A 14,307-nucleotide genomic window follows, 5' to 3' on the forward strand; every position below is an offset into this window, starting at 1 on the left:
TGCAGGGGAGATGGGGAATCAGATGCTGAGAGGGAGGGGATGGAGAGGGAAGACCATGGAGTCCAGAGGGTTCTCCAGTTCTGAGGCTTGGCTGCATTCCTGCCCTCGAGTTCTGTGACATTGCCATGTATTCCTGGAATCACCTCCCATTTTCAATTTAAAGTGGCATATGTTGGTTTCAGTAGGTTGTGTGCAAAGAATCACAAATAATACACACTCAGTAGGAACTCCATGCTGTTGAATATGATTGAAGGTTTTTAGGCAAAGTGGTAAATAAGATGGAGACTATTCCTTAGACATATTGCTCTGGAGCTTGTATGTAGGAGAGATTAGTTGGGGGAGCATGGATAATAATAGAGGTACCCTCAGAGGCCAGTATGAGAGGTGAGCTGGGACTGAGTGGCTGGAGAGACATGGGGGATACTGAGAGAAATGACTTGGTGGGACTGAGAAACTGAGGAGATGTGGGAGTGAAGGAGAAGAGGATGTCAAAGAGAATTGGAAATTTGAACCTGGTTTCCAGAAGGAAGGATGAAACCATTCATAGGAGGGAAGGCAGGAGAGAAGATGAGTAGGCTCTCACATATCAATATTGAGCTAAGGTACCAGTGACAGAGCTAACTACAGTGACTGAGTAGAAAGAAGTGTGTCCTGGCATTCAGGAGAGGAGCTGGCTGTAGAAGCAGAGATGAGGGTCACCCTCAGCTGGGAGCCGGAGCCGGCAGAAAGGCCAAGGCAGTTTAAAGACAGCTTGCAGGGAGAAAAGGCAGGAAGTGAGGGAATGAAAAAGAGAGAGAGAGAGAGCAGTTGAGAGGGAGGCAGAACCAGCATGTGCAACGTTGAAGAAATCGAGGAAGGAGACAGTTTCCAGAAGGGGATCGAGGTAAAGGTTTCCAAAGGGCAGTTAGGGCACAGTGGGCAGTCCTCAGCGGTGTGGACAAGGCGATTTAACTCACAGAGGAAGAGATCGTGGGAAGCCCCCAGGGGACCAATGAGTGGGTGCTGAAGGTAGAAGACAGATGGCAAAGCTTTGGGGAGAGGTGTGCTGTAATAATTTAATGCCACAGCAGTCTGCAGCTGCTTTTTCCTTCTCAGGGAATGGTGAGGATGATTTTACAACCAGAAAAATATCTGAACAGCCTGTTTGAATGTGAAACATGAAGACTTCAGGGCACAACCTGGATGTGTTGGTGAAATTTAAGAAGCATGAACCTGAACTGTCCTGCCTGATAAAGGAGCAGAAGGTAAGAGGTTGGAGCTGTGAATTGGTGGTCGAGGGAGAAGATGTGAAAAAGTGGTACCAGCCAGGGTTCTTGGTTACAAACAACATGAATGATCTTGCTTAACTTAGCAGAGAAAGTATCTACTGGAGACTCTTTGGTGCCTCACAGAATCCAGAAATGTGTTAGCTATTTATGCCACATAACAAATTATCCAAAAATTTTCAGGCTAAAAACAACAAACATTTATTATCTTAGAATTTCTATGGGTCAGGCATTTGGGAGCAGTTTAGCTGGTGGGTTCTGGTTTGGAGTCTCTTATTAGGTTGTAGTCTAGATGATAGGTGGGCTTTCAGAGAAGTTAGGGGCCAGAGGAGCTGATTCCAAAATGGCTCACTTACTAAGATGTTGGCAGGAAACCCCTGAACTTCATTGGCTATTGGCAGAAGGCTTCCTCACATATGGGTGTCTCCATAAAGCTACGTGAGTGTCTTTATGCCATGGTAGCTGGCTTCCCCCAGGGTACGTGATCTAAGAGAGAGTAAGGAGGAAGCTTCAATGCCTTTTATGACCTAGTCTTGCAAGTTACACATTGTCATTCTGCCATATTCTGTTCATGAGAAGTGAGTCACTAACTCTAGCCCATCCTCATGGGGAGCGGCATTAAGCCCCAGCTCTTTAAAAAAAAAGATTTTATTTATTTATTTTTAGAGAGAGGGGAGAGGGAGAAAGAGAGGGGGAGAAACATCGATATGTGTAAGAGAAACATCTACTGGCCCTCCTGCATGCCCCCAGCTGGGGACCTTGCCCATAACCCAGGCATGTGCCCCGACTGGGAATCTAAGCAGAGACCTTTCGGTTTGCAGGCTGATGCTCAATCCACTCAGCCACACCAGGCAGGAAAGTCTCAGCTCTTGAGGGAAGGAATGTCAAAGAATTAGTGGAAATATTTTTAAGTGAAAACCATTGCAGGAAAGTTAGAGAACTAGACTTGAAAACCAGGCTGGATGCTGGATATCCAGTGTCCAAGCCAAGGTCATACCAAGGACCTGCTGGTGGACACGGCAGACCTTGCTGCCCAGCCATGGGTGCTCCTCTTGTTAACATTCCCTACTTTTTTGTAATGCTTGCTCCAAAGAAAAAAAATCACTGGCCTAAGTAGCTGATTGGCTGACTTGGATCATAGTGCCCACGCCCTGCCTGTAATAAGGCTTTTGGGGCTTCTGTAATATGAAACAGGATCTGGATTCCCACCAAGACCTGCACAGACATAGATCCCCCAAACTCACACACACCACATACCCATCGCAGAAGGACTCCTGTCTGATTCTCTGATGGGAGTCTGATAATTCTATTCTACCACTAACTCCTGGAGGTAGCATAGACTCCAAAAGTTAAGGGCTCAGTCCCATAAGACCGCCCCAACTTCAGATACCAACTACAAGTGGAGCCCCCAGGCCACTCACACATCTGTCCAGCTGACTATAAGTTTGGGAGTTCCCACAATCCTCTGCAGATTTGATGATTCACTGGTGTGACTCACAGGACACAGGAAAACACTTTATTATGCTTACTGTTTTATAAAGGATATCACACAGAAACAGCTGAATGAGCTGGAGGTAAGGGGACTCAGAGATTCCATGTCTTCTCCAGGTGCACCATCTTCCCCAAACATAAATGTGTTCACCAACCTGGAAGCTCCCCAAATCGTATTGTTCAAGAGTTGTTACATCTTAATCTCAAACTCTCTACCCCTCCCCAGAGGTGGAGGGGGTGTAAATTCCACCTTCTAATCAGGTGTTTAGTCTTTCTGGTGATAAGTCCCTTCCAGAAGCTATCTAGGGACCCCACCCTGTGTCACTCATTAGTATAAACTCAGGTGTAGTCAAAAGAGGCTCTTTATGAATAACAAAGACACTCCTCTGTCACCACTCAAGAAATTTCAAGAGGTTTGGGAGCTCTAAATAGAGACCAAACATATTTTTATTATACCACAGCTTCAGAGAGAGGCCATGCAGCAGCACGGTGATCGGGGTGGAGGCAGGGGCTCTGAGGAGAAGCCACAGCCAGTGAGGAGGTCCTCAAGATGAAATGCCACAGCTTTTATTATTTATTCCATATCAGTCATTTGCCTTTTGTGGTTTTGTCTGGTACTTGTGTAACTCTTCCATAATCAGTTAATCCTTCAATAAAACTCTGCTGTGTTCTTGTGTTTCTGCTTGCCTTGGAGAATCAGAGGAAGAGGGGGCTCTATCATGTTTATGGCAGCACAAGGAGGAGAGAAACCAAAGTACCAATGAGATGCAAATGCTTCGGTGGAGACCAGATATTGGAGCTCGACCCTGAGACTTCCCAGAAGCCCATCCCTGATTGTCCCCAACACTCTCCAGAGGTATTTGGTGGGGGATGGTGTTGGTTATTGAAGTTTTCAGTTATTCATTTATTTTTTTATAATTTTATTTTTTTGTTCTGGGAAATTTTCTTAGATTATTGTTTTTTGAATTGAATTTATTGAGGTGATATTGATTCATGACACCATACTGGTTTCAAGTGTACAACTTGACAAAACATCATCTGCACGCTGCATTGTGCACCCATCACCCAAAGCAAATTCTCTTTCCATCCCAGGTAAAAGACCTGTACTCAGACAACTACACAACAATAAAGAAAGAAATTAAGGAAGACACAAACAAATGGAAGCATGTACCATGTTCATGGATTGGAAGAATTAACATAATCACAATGTCCATACTACCCAAAGCAATTTGTAGATTCAATGCAATCCCCATTAAAATACCAATGACATAGTTCACAGATATAAAATAACCATTCCAAAAATTTATATGGTACCATAAATGACCCTGAATAGTGGCAGCTATTTTGAAAAAGAACAAAGTAGGAGGGATCACAATACCTGGTATCAAACTATATCACAAGTCCACTGTAATCAAAACAGTCTGGTACTGGCATAAGAACAGACACACAGATCAATGGAACAGAACAGAGAGCCCGGAAATAAACCCATGTCTCTATGGTCAATTAATATTCAACAACGGGGGCAGGAGCATAAAATGGAGCAAAAATAGCCTCTTCAACAAATGGTGTTGGGAGGTCTGGACACCTACGTGCAAAAAAATGAAACTCGACCACCAACTTACACTATACACAAAAATAAACTCAAGATGGATAAAAGACTTAAATATAAGTCATTACACCTTAAAAGTCCTAGAGGAGAACATAGGCAGGAAAATCTCAGATATTCTACACAGCAATATTTTCACTGATATATCCCCTGGATCAAGGGACATAAAGGAAAGAATAAACAAATGGGACCTCATCAAAATAAAAAGCTTCTGCACAGCTAGAGAAATTATCAGCAGAATGAAAAGGGTACAAACTGTATGGAAAATATATTTGCAAATGATACCTTGGACAAGGGTTTGATCTCCAAAATATATAAAGAATTTACATGACTCCACTCCAGGAAGATCCAATTTAAAAAATGGGCAAAGGACCTGAACAGACACTTCTCCAAGGGGGACATACAGTGGGCCCAGAGATATATGAAAGGATGCTCAGTATCATTAGCTATCAGAGAGATGCAAATTAAAACCACAATGAGATACCATTTCACGCCAGTCAGAATGGCCATCATAATCATATCAAGAAACAATAAGTGTTGGAGAGGATGTGGAGAAAAGGGAACCCTAGTACACTGTTGGTGGGAATGCAGACTGGTGCAGCCACTGTGGAAAACAGTGTAGAATTTCCTCAGAAAACTAAAAATGGAACTGACTTTTTACCCAGCAATTCCTCTGCTAAGAATCCTGAAACACCAATCCAAAAGAACCTATGTACCCCAATGTTCATAGCAGCACAATTTACAATAGCCAAGTACTGGAAGTAACCTACGTATCCACCAGTAAATGAGTGGATCAAAAAACTACAGTACATTTACACAATGGAATAGTATGCAGCAGAAAGAAAGAAGGAACTCCTACTCTTTGCAGTAGCTTGCATGGATATGGAGAGCATTATGGTAAGTGAAATAAGCCAGTTGGTGAAAGACAAATACCATATGATCTCACCTACAAGTGTAACCTAATCAACAAAACAGACAAGCAAGCAAAATATAACTAGAGACATTGAAACAAAGAACAAACTGACAGTAACCAGAGGGGAGGGGGAGGGGATAACTGGGGGGAAAGGGGAAGGGCCATCAAGGAACACATATAAAGAACACATGGACAAAGCCAAAGGGGGTAGGTTCGAGGGTGGGAGGTGGATATGGGTGGGGCTGGGGGGAGTTGTGGGGGGGAAATGGAGATAACTGTACTTGAACAATTTTAAAAAGTGAGGAAAAAAAGAGAATCAAAGGAAAAAAATTCTCTTTCCATCCCCATTGATCCCCCCTTTGCCCACCTCCACCTACCCCCACACCCCTTTTCCTGTGGCTATCACCACACTGTTGTCTGCTTGAATTGTTTATATGTGCTATTCACAGTAGGACAATCCTACAGGTTGAAGATATAAAGACATCCTGGATTTTGACACTTGGCTTTAAATATAAACTTGAAGTCTTTAGTTATATGAATGTTGTTGTTAAGGAAGAAAATGGTATCACCTAAGGGCAACTCTGGATTTAGTTTTAGCCAAACCAAAGTACTTTTTCTTTCTTTCTTTTTTTAATGAGCTAAAGCCTGGGGCCCTGTAGGTGAAGCTAATTTAGAGAGCTAAATTCTGGGGGGAAAAAAGAAAGTAAAAAAACCATTGAGGATGTCAGGGGTATAATTCTCTAGAACAGGGTGTCCAACCTTTTGGCGTCTCTGGGCCACACTGAAAAAAGAAGAGGTGTCTTGGGTCACACATTAAATACTCAAACACTAATGAAAACCAAAAAATCTCATAAGTTTTAAGTAAATTTAAGATTTTGTGTTGGGCTGCATTCATAGCCATCCTGGGCCACATGGGGCCTGCAGGCCACGGGTGGGACACCCCTGCTCTAGAAGATCCTCTGACCAGGACAGAAAAGTCAGAATGTACACCTTCAGGGCCCTGTGGTCTCTCACTCATGGTCCAGGCTTTCTATAGGGGCCTAAAAGCACAGGCCGGAGGGGTCTGGCTGGGGTGGCTGGGATGGCTGGGATGGCTGGGATGGCTGGGACGGCGGGGTAGGGTTGGAGGGAGGGAATCACATGGGGAGGACGATTTGATCTAAATGAAGATTAAGGGGTTGGTTTAGCAGGTTTAAGCAGCCTGCTAGCTGGAGCCAGAACAGACAGGTGGAAAGGAGTGTGAGGCAGTTGGAAAAGATAAGGATCAATACCAGAGAGGACAAGCCGAAAGTGCTCTTATTAACCCGAGAACTGGGCTTTTTAATGTGAAGTTTTCTTAATGAAATGTCAGAGGGAACCCCTGCAAATGAGTCTATGATGAAGTTCAATCAATGTCCAATAATGGGTAGTTAATTATTATTCAATAAGCAACTACACTTCTTCCAGGCCTACCATGGAAACAGGCGGTGGCAGAGACACCCTGAAGCAATCCTTCTTATACCTGTTTTGGGGAGAACATACTCCAGGCCAGGTCTGTGAGGATTCTTTTTTGGTCTTAAAATTACTTGAGCAGCATATTCTGCTGTTTGTCCATATTAACGATGAGAAGGTTTTCTTTTGTCAAACCCTCTTGTTAAAGTTCATTTCAAACATTTAATAAGCTCCTACTATGTGCCAGGTGCTGGCCTGATCACTGGAGGGTGCGAAGATAAGCAAGGAAAACCAGATGTAGTCTTTGTCCTCAAGAGTTCACATCTACTGTGTTGGGGGGGTAGAGGTGTTGAGGTGTGGGGGTTAAGGTGGTTAAGAAGCTGGACACTATAACCCTGGCTGGTGTGGCTCAGTGGATTGAGTGCCGGCCTGTGAACCAAAGGGTCCACAGTTCAATTCCCAGTCGGGACACATGCCTGGGTTGCAGTTCAGATCCCCAGGAGGGGGTGCACAAGAGGCAACCACACATTGATGTTTCTCTTTCTCCCTTCCCCTCTCTAAAAATAAATAAATAAAATAAATAAAATAAAATCTTTAAAAAACTGGACAGTATGGAAAATTATAATAAACAGTGTGGGACAAAAATTGATTCACAGTTTGAGTATGTGAAACACAGTTTATTCTTGTATTATTATTTCTTAATTATTGTATTATTTTCCATATGAACAACTGTAAACCTACTTTTGCCATACCCTGTACTGTGAACAGGGCTATCAAAGAAGACAAAAATATTCATCCAGTACAAATGCTGGCTGGATATTTTGCATATATAATCTCATTTCATCCTAAATATAACCTTGCGAAGAAAGTACTATTATTATCCTCATTTTACAGAATGGGGATCTAAAATCATGTGACCTCTCTAAAGTCACACGGATGGTAAGTGGCAGGGACAGGATTCAAACTCATGCTTTCTAAGGTCACAGTTCATGTTGTTGTTTTTTTATTGTGGCTGGAGCAAGAAAAATATATACAGGGTCCAGCACAAGAAACACCCCCATTTTATTACAAAATCTTTTATTACAAAGTCATAAGCATGTAATTCTGTAACATAACTTATATCACATTCAAGCACACTATATGACATTTTAGGTGGAATGTTCAAATTAAAAGTATAAATTATTACACCCATATTATTACCCTACCAACCACACTCAAGCAGGCGTTACTTTTGCTGGACCCTGCATAACATAAAAATTACCATTTAACCATCTTTTTCTTTCAACTGAAGAGCCTTGTTCTTTTATTTATTTTGAAATTTTCACAATTCCTTTTTTATAGCATAAATTTTTTAAAAGTTGTGGTAAAATATATATAATAGATATAGAAATTTGCCATCTTTACCATTTTTCATCATCCTACTGAAATTCTATACCCATTAAACAATAACGTCTTTTTCCTTTCCCCAGCTCCTGGAAACCACTGTTCTACTTTCTATGAATTTGTCACAGTTTATGCTCTTAAGAACCCCGTTCCACCCGGGAAATGGTGGGAGCACAGAGGAGGGGACACGTAGGCCCAGACTGGTGGGGGCGTTTGGTGGGAGAGTGATGAGAGTCAGAAGAGGCTTTTGGAGGTTTGCCCAGCCGGGTAGGTATCCATCTAGCAGGGGAGTGTGGGTGGAGCGGGTGGAGCTGCAGGCCAGCAGGCTTGATGAGCAGAGGCAGAAGCTTGTGAGGCACACAGGGTCCTGGGAACTGTGAGTGGTCATGCTCAGTCCCTCTCTGGTGGGCCTTGTGCTCACCCACATGCAGGGATCACCGAATCATCCACCAGATCATCCACCGAATGATTTTCTAGCTGTCTCTTCTTAGGAATTCACTCCTTCTTTCACCTTCCTTGTTCAGAGCTGACTTTTCTTTCTTTGCATCTCATTCCTCCTCTCCTTTTTAAAAGATTTTTAGAAACTTTATTTATTTTTAGAGAGAAGGGAAGGGAGGAGGAAAGAGAAGAAGAGAAACATCGATGTGAGAGAGAAACATCAATTGGTTGCTTCTTTAACTGGCCCCGACCAGGGACTGAGCCTGCAACCCAGGCTTGTGTTCTGACCAGGAATTGAACCGGTGACCATTCTCTTCATGGGCTGAAGCCCAACCAACTGAGCCACACTGGTAGGGCTCCTCCTCTTACTTTTAAATTGTAAACTTCTTATTGAAATATAGCATCTGTACAGCAAAATCCATGAATGTGTGTGATGAATTTTCACAAGTGAACATACCCAGATGCCTGGTACTCAGACGGACTAACAGAACCCCAGCACCTCCAGAGACCCCTTGCAATGATTATCCACACTTTTCTCTCAAGGTGAGCACTGCCCTGACAACTAACAAGATAGATCACTTTTGCCATTTTTATACCTTGGCATCATACAGAATACGTTTTTTTTGTGTCTGGCTTCGTTGGCCAATTCTCATCCATGTTTGAATGTCAAAAAACAGTCATCATGCTCGTCCCCACCCCAGCTGAGATGGCAGAGAACAGGCTACACAAATATTAGGTGGCGTCACAATTCACAGTAAACAGCAGGACAAGAAGTTTCTTGTCCTGGCCCTGTGGGCGCTGCTGGGAAATTGATGATGCCCATTGAGGGCTGTAATGGTGGAGGGACAGCACTTGCCCTCTGCTATTCCCCTAATATTTCAAGGAGAGTGACGCTTAGAATTGTTAAACATTCCCAGGAGGGCCATAAATCTTATTTTAGCTACTTTCAATTGCAGAATGAAATGGCCTGTTTTCCTGGCAATTTTTATTTTTTCCTCTCAGTCCCTTGTCCTCTGGTTCTCTGGCTCACAGGCTCATGGCTTCCTTCCTTCCTTCCGCTCCTGGATGCTTTCCCCCTTTGGTTGTTATATTTCTGCAGAGTTCAGCCCTCCTCCAGATCCAGGAGCTTTTAGCTATTGTTGGACTGAGGAGATACAAGAGTTATAAAGGATCCTGTAGATAATTTGGTTCACTCTACCCTTCAGTTTGGGGACTTTTAAAACATTGAGATATGATGTAGATGCAGTACAGTGCACAAATCCTAGCATATAGCTAAAAAATTCAGCTCAATTATTAAGTTTTACACATGTATACTATCACCATTGCTATATTTTTATCACCATAATTTTTACATGTCACCATCATTTAATCAACATATAGAGTATTTCCGTATTGAGCACTCAGAAGGTTTGTTCATACTTTTTCCTTATCGATCTCTCTTCCTCCCCCACCCCCTGCCACTGTGATAACCTCTACCTTTCTTCTATCACTATAAATCACGCTTGCCTCTTCTTGAACTTCAGGTAAATGGAATAACACATATATACTTTGTTGTGTTAGGCCACTTTGGCTCAACATCATGGTTTTTGAGATTCATTCATGTTGTTGCGTGTATCTGTAGTTTTTTTTTAAATTGCAGACTGTTATTTATTTATCTGTCTTCTTTTAAATCTTCACCCAAGGACATGCTTTTTGATTTTAGAGGGGCTGCCTCCTGCACACGCTCCACCTGAGACCAAACTCGCAACCCAGACATGTGCCGTGACTAGGAATTGAACCCTCAAGCCTTCAGTTTATGGCACTACGCTCCAATCAACTGAATCACATCAGCCAGGGTTATTTGTCTATCTATCTATCTACCTTTTTAAAAAGATTTTTAAAAATTTATTTTTAGAGACACAGGAAGGAATGGAGGTGAGATGGACAGAAACAGGGATGTACAAGAGGTAAATGGATCAGCCTCTCACATGCCCCCAACTGGGGACCTGAACCACATCCCAGGGATGTGCCCTGAGAGGGAACAGAACCAGAGACTTTTTTGGTTCACAGGCCAGTGCTCATTCCACTGAGCCCAACAGCCAGGGTTTTATCTTTCTCTTTAAGGACATTTGGATTGTTTTTGGTTTTGGCTACTGATTTAATTTGTTAAGGCTGCCATATAAAGTACTGCAGACAGGGTGGCTTAAATGAAAGAAATTTAGTTGCTCATAATTCTGGAAGGCAGAAGTCCAAGATCAAGGTGTCAGCAACAATGGTTTCTTCTGAGGGCCCTTCTCCTTGGCTTGTAGATGGCTGTCTTCTCTCTGTGTCTTCACAAGGTGTGTGTGTCCTAATGTCCCCTTTTAAAAAGGACACCAGTAATATTGGATTAAGGTTCACTCCAATGACCTCATTTAACCTTAATTACTTCTTTAAATGCCTCATCTTCAAATATAGCCACATTCTGAGGTACTAGGGGTTAGGGATTCAACATATGAGCTTTGGAGGGGACTCAATTCAGCCTATAACAGCTACTATGAATAAAGCTGCTATAATTTTTTTTGTATAAACACCAATCCAAAAGAACGAATACACCCCAATGTTCATCACGGCACAATTACAATAGCCAAGTGTTGGAAGCAACCTAAGTGCCCATCAGTAAAGGAATTGATCGAAAAACTATGGTACATTTACACAATGGAATTCTACGCAGCAGAAAGAAAGAAGGAACTCCTCCCCTTTGCAGCAGCATGGATGGATCTAGGGAGCATTATGCTAAGTGAAATAAGCCAGGTGGTGAAAGACAAATACCATATGATCTCACCTATAAGTGGAACCTAATCAACAGCAAACAAGCAAGCAAAATGTAACCAGAGACATTGAAAGAAAGAACAAACTGACAGTAACCAGAGGGCAGGGAAGAGGGGATAATGGGGAGGGGGGAAGGGAAGGGGTCATCAAGAAACATGTATAAAAGACACATGGATAAAGCCAAAGGTGGGTAGGATTGAGGATGGGAGGTGGGTATGGGTGGGGCAGGGGGAGTGGTGGTGGGGAAATGGAGACAAGTGTACTTGCACAACAATAAAAAAGATTCTTTAAAAAAAATTCGCATATATTTTGCTTATGTACCATTGTCCAAAGTGGTTGAACCAATATACACTCCCACTAACAATGTAGGAGAGTACAGTTCTCACCAGGTACTTCATTTGACAGCTGAGAAACAGAGACCGAGAATGAAAACAGAGAAGAGCTGAAAGGCCCATTTCCCCACATGCAGATCATGAGTTTGAGGGTGCGGAGCAGAGCATGCAGAACTGTCCCCAACCAGCGTCAAGAATTTCTGCAACTCCCCAACGCCTCACCTCATCCAATCTTTCAAGCATTCACCAAAAAGAACATTGGTAACCACCTGAGGCTCAGGTCAGGTGCTAGGCTCTGAAGTTAGGTGGAAACCAAGAAACATGTAAAGCTTAAATTCCAGTTGTAGCAACAGGCAATGAACCATACAACTAAGTAAGTACAGATTGTTGTTAAGTGCTGGGTAAGGAATGAACAGAACCCAGGCAATAGAATAAGGGGTGTGGGGGTGGGAAGGGTAAAATTTCCCTTTGATGAGTTGCTTTGAAGGGCCTCTCTGAGAGGGAATATATAGGAGAGCCCTGAAGGATTAGAAGATGCCAGTCAGACCAAGGGCCGAGGAAAGTATTGAGGCAGGAAGAATACTAGCCCTGAAGTGCAAGCAACTCTAGGGGTTGGGGAACAGGAAATAACAGTCTGTGTGACTGGATCTGCATGGAAAGGGCAGAGGAGAGGCAGCAGATGAGGTCTAGAGGGCAAGGCCCACAGCTGCTGGGCTGACAGGTCATGGGGAGCAGTTGCAGAGAGCAATGGGAAGCCATGGTGGGGTTTTAAGAGAGCAATAACCAAGATCCAACTGACATGAACAAACATATATACATCTTCTTACTGTGCATCTTGAGACTCACGATGTGGTAGGGTTCAATAAAGATTCTTGAATGAGTAACTGATTGCATGCACGATTGTTTTAGCATATGGAACAAATTCAATACAAGTTTTAAAAAAAATGTTTAAATTGAAGTAAATTTCACATAACATAGAATTAACCATTTTAAAATGTATAATTCAGTGGCATTTAGTGCATTCACAATGTTGTGCAGTGATTACCTCTGTCTAGTTCCAAAATACTTTCATCACCCCAAAGGAGATCTTGCACCCATTGAGCAGTTAGTTCCCATTCCCTTCTCCCCCCAGCCCCAGGAGACCACTAATCTGCTTTCCGTCCTATGGATTTACCTATTCCTAGATATTTTATAAAACTGTAGCCCTGGTTGGTGTGGCTCAGTGGATTGAATTTGGTTTGCAGTGGGCCTGCGAACTAAAGGGTCTCCGGTTCGATTCCCAGTCAGGGCACATGCCTGGGTTGCGGGTGGGTCCCTAGCACGGGGCATGCCAGAGGCAACCACACACTAATGTTTCTCTCCCTCTCTTTCTCTCTCCCCCTCTTTAAAAATAAATACATAAAATCTAAAAAAAAAATGTAATGATAGAATATGTGATCTTAAGTCTGGCTTCTTTCCTAGCATAATATTTTTGGGGTTTATCCAATGTAGCATGGCTAAAAAATATTCCATTATATGGACGTACCACATTTTGCTTAGCCACTTATCCCTCGATGGATGGTTGTTTCCGCCTCTTGGCTGTTGTGAATAATGTTGCTATGAACATTGATGCGCAAGTATTTGTATGAATACCTATTTTCAATTCATTTGCGTATATAAGCAGGAGGGAATTGCTGGGTCATTTGGTGATCTATGTTTAACTTTGTGAGGAACTGCCAAACTGTTTTCCAACATCTCAATAAAGGTTTTTTCAAATGCAAAAAAGAAAAAGTAGGTGGAAGCCTGGGAGGCAGGGATGAGGGCTTTTCTGATCCTCCACAAGTGAAGTTCTCTGGGACGACTCTGATCCCCAAAGTGGAGAAAATAAAACTCACCTCTGCAAGCTGAGTGAGGTAACTTCTAAAATTCTACAGTAATCCCTCCAATGAATTGCCTTCCCTTACCATTTTGTACTCCACTCACATCCTACTTGGCCTTGGGGTCAAGTCCAAGCCTGCGGGTCTTCCAGCCCAGCCTTGCTGCAAACTACAATTCCCAGCAAGCACTTCTTCCCAGCCGCCTCTCCCCGCTTGTTGCGCATGCTTTGGCAGACGTGGCACCGGGAACTAGGAGGCGGGGAGCGGCTGGGAAGTGGCGGTGGCATTTGGACCCGGCGGAGCTGCGGGCGCGGGAGCCCGAGTGGAGACCGGAGCTGGCTGTGGGCAGCGGCGGCAGGGATGGCGCGGGTCCGGCCGATGTGGCTGCTGCTGCTGGCGACCTGGGTGAGGCATTGGCGCGAGGTCCGGGCCAGGGCCGGCACCAGCACCGGCACGTGGCGCTCGAAGTGAGAGTCCACGCTCCCTACTGCCGGCCCTTCCTGGACGTTCGGGGAGGTGCCTCCTGCCACCAGGGTAGGGGCGTGCGTACCAGGATGGTGGTGGCTCGGTGGCTGCAGGGGAGGCAGCGGGCAGCCCTGGTGCCCTCCTCCAGGAACCTTCCGGGGCGCAGGGGCTGGAAGGAGCCCGGGGGCGCTGAGCGATACCTCGCGGGGTGCTTGCGCCGCGGGCACAACTTTGTGGGGGTGCGAGTTAGGAGGCGGCCACCAGCTTAGGCGAGACACCCGCGTGCGGGGGGCACATGCGTCGCGCACCAGACTCCGGGCCCTACACCTGTGTGAGT

General features: G+C 44.1%; 1 protein-coding gene across 1 annotated transcript in view; it reads left to right on the forward strand.

Annotated features, from left to right (window-relative positions):
- The first annotated feature begins 13,737 nt into the window (after nt 1–13,737).
- Nucleotides 13,738–14,307, forward strand: part of PDIA5 (protein disulfide isomerase family A member 5) — a 92,114-nt gene continuing 91,544 nt past the window's right edge. Inside the window, exon 1 of the mRNA XM_053918438.1 lies at nt 13,738–13,910. Coding sequence (XP_053774413.1) covers nt 13,866–13,910 — 45 coding nt within the window. The 5' untranslated portion in view covers nt 13,738–13,865. The remainder of the gene's footprint in view (nt 13,911–14,307) is intronic.

Source organism: Desmodus rotundus, chromosome 2 (assembly GCF_022682495.2).
Source record: "Desmodus rotundus isolate HL8 chromosome 2, HLdesRot8A.1, whole genome shotgun sequence".
In the NCBI taxonomy this organism is placed as follows: Eukaryota; Metazoa; Chordata; class Mammalia; order Chiroptera; family Phyllostomidae; genus Desmodus; species Desmodus rotundus.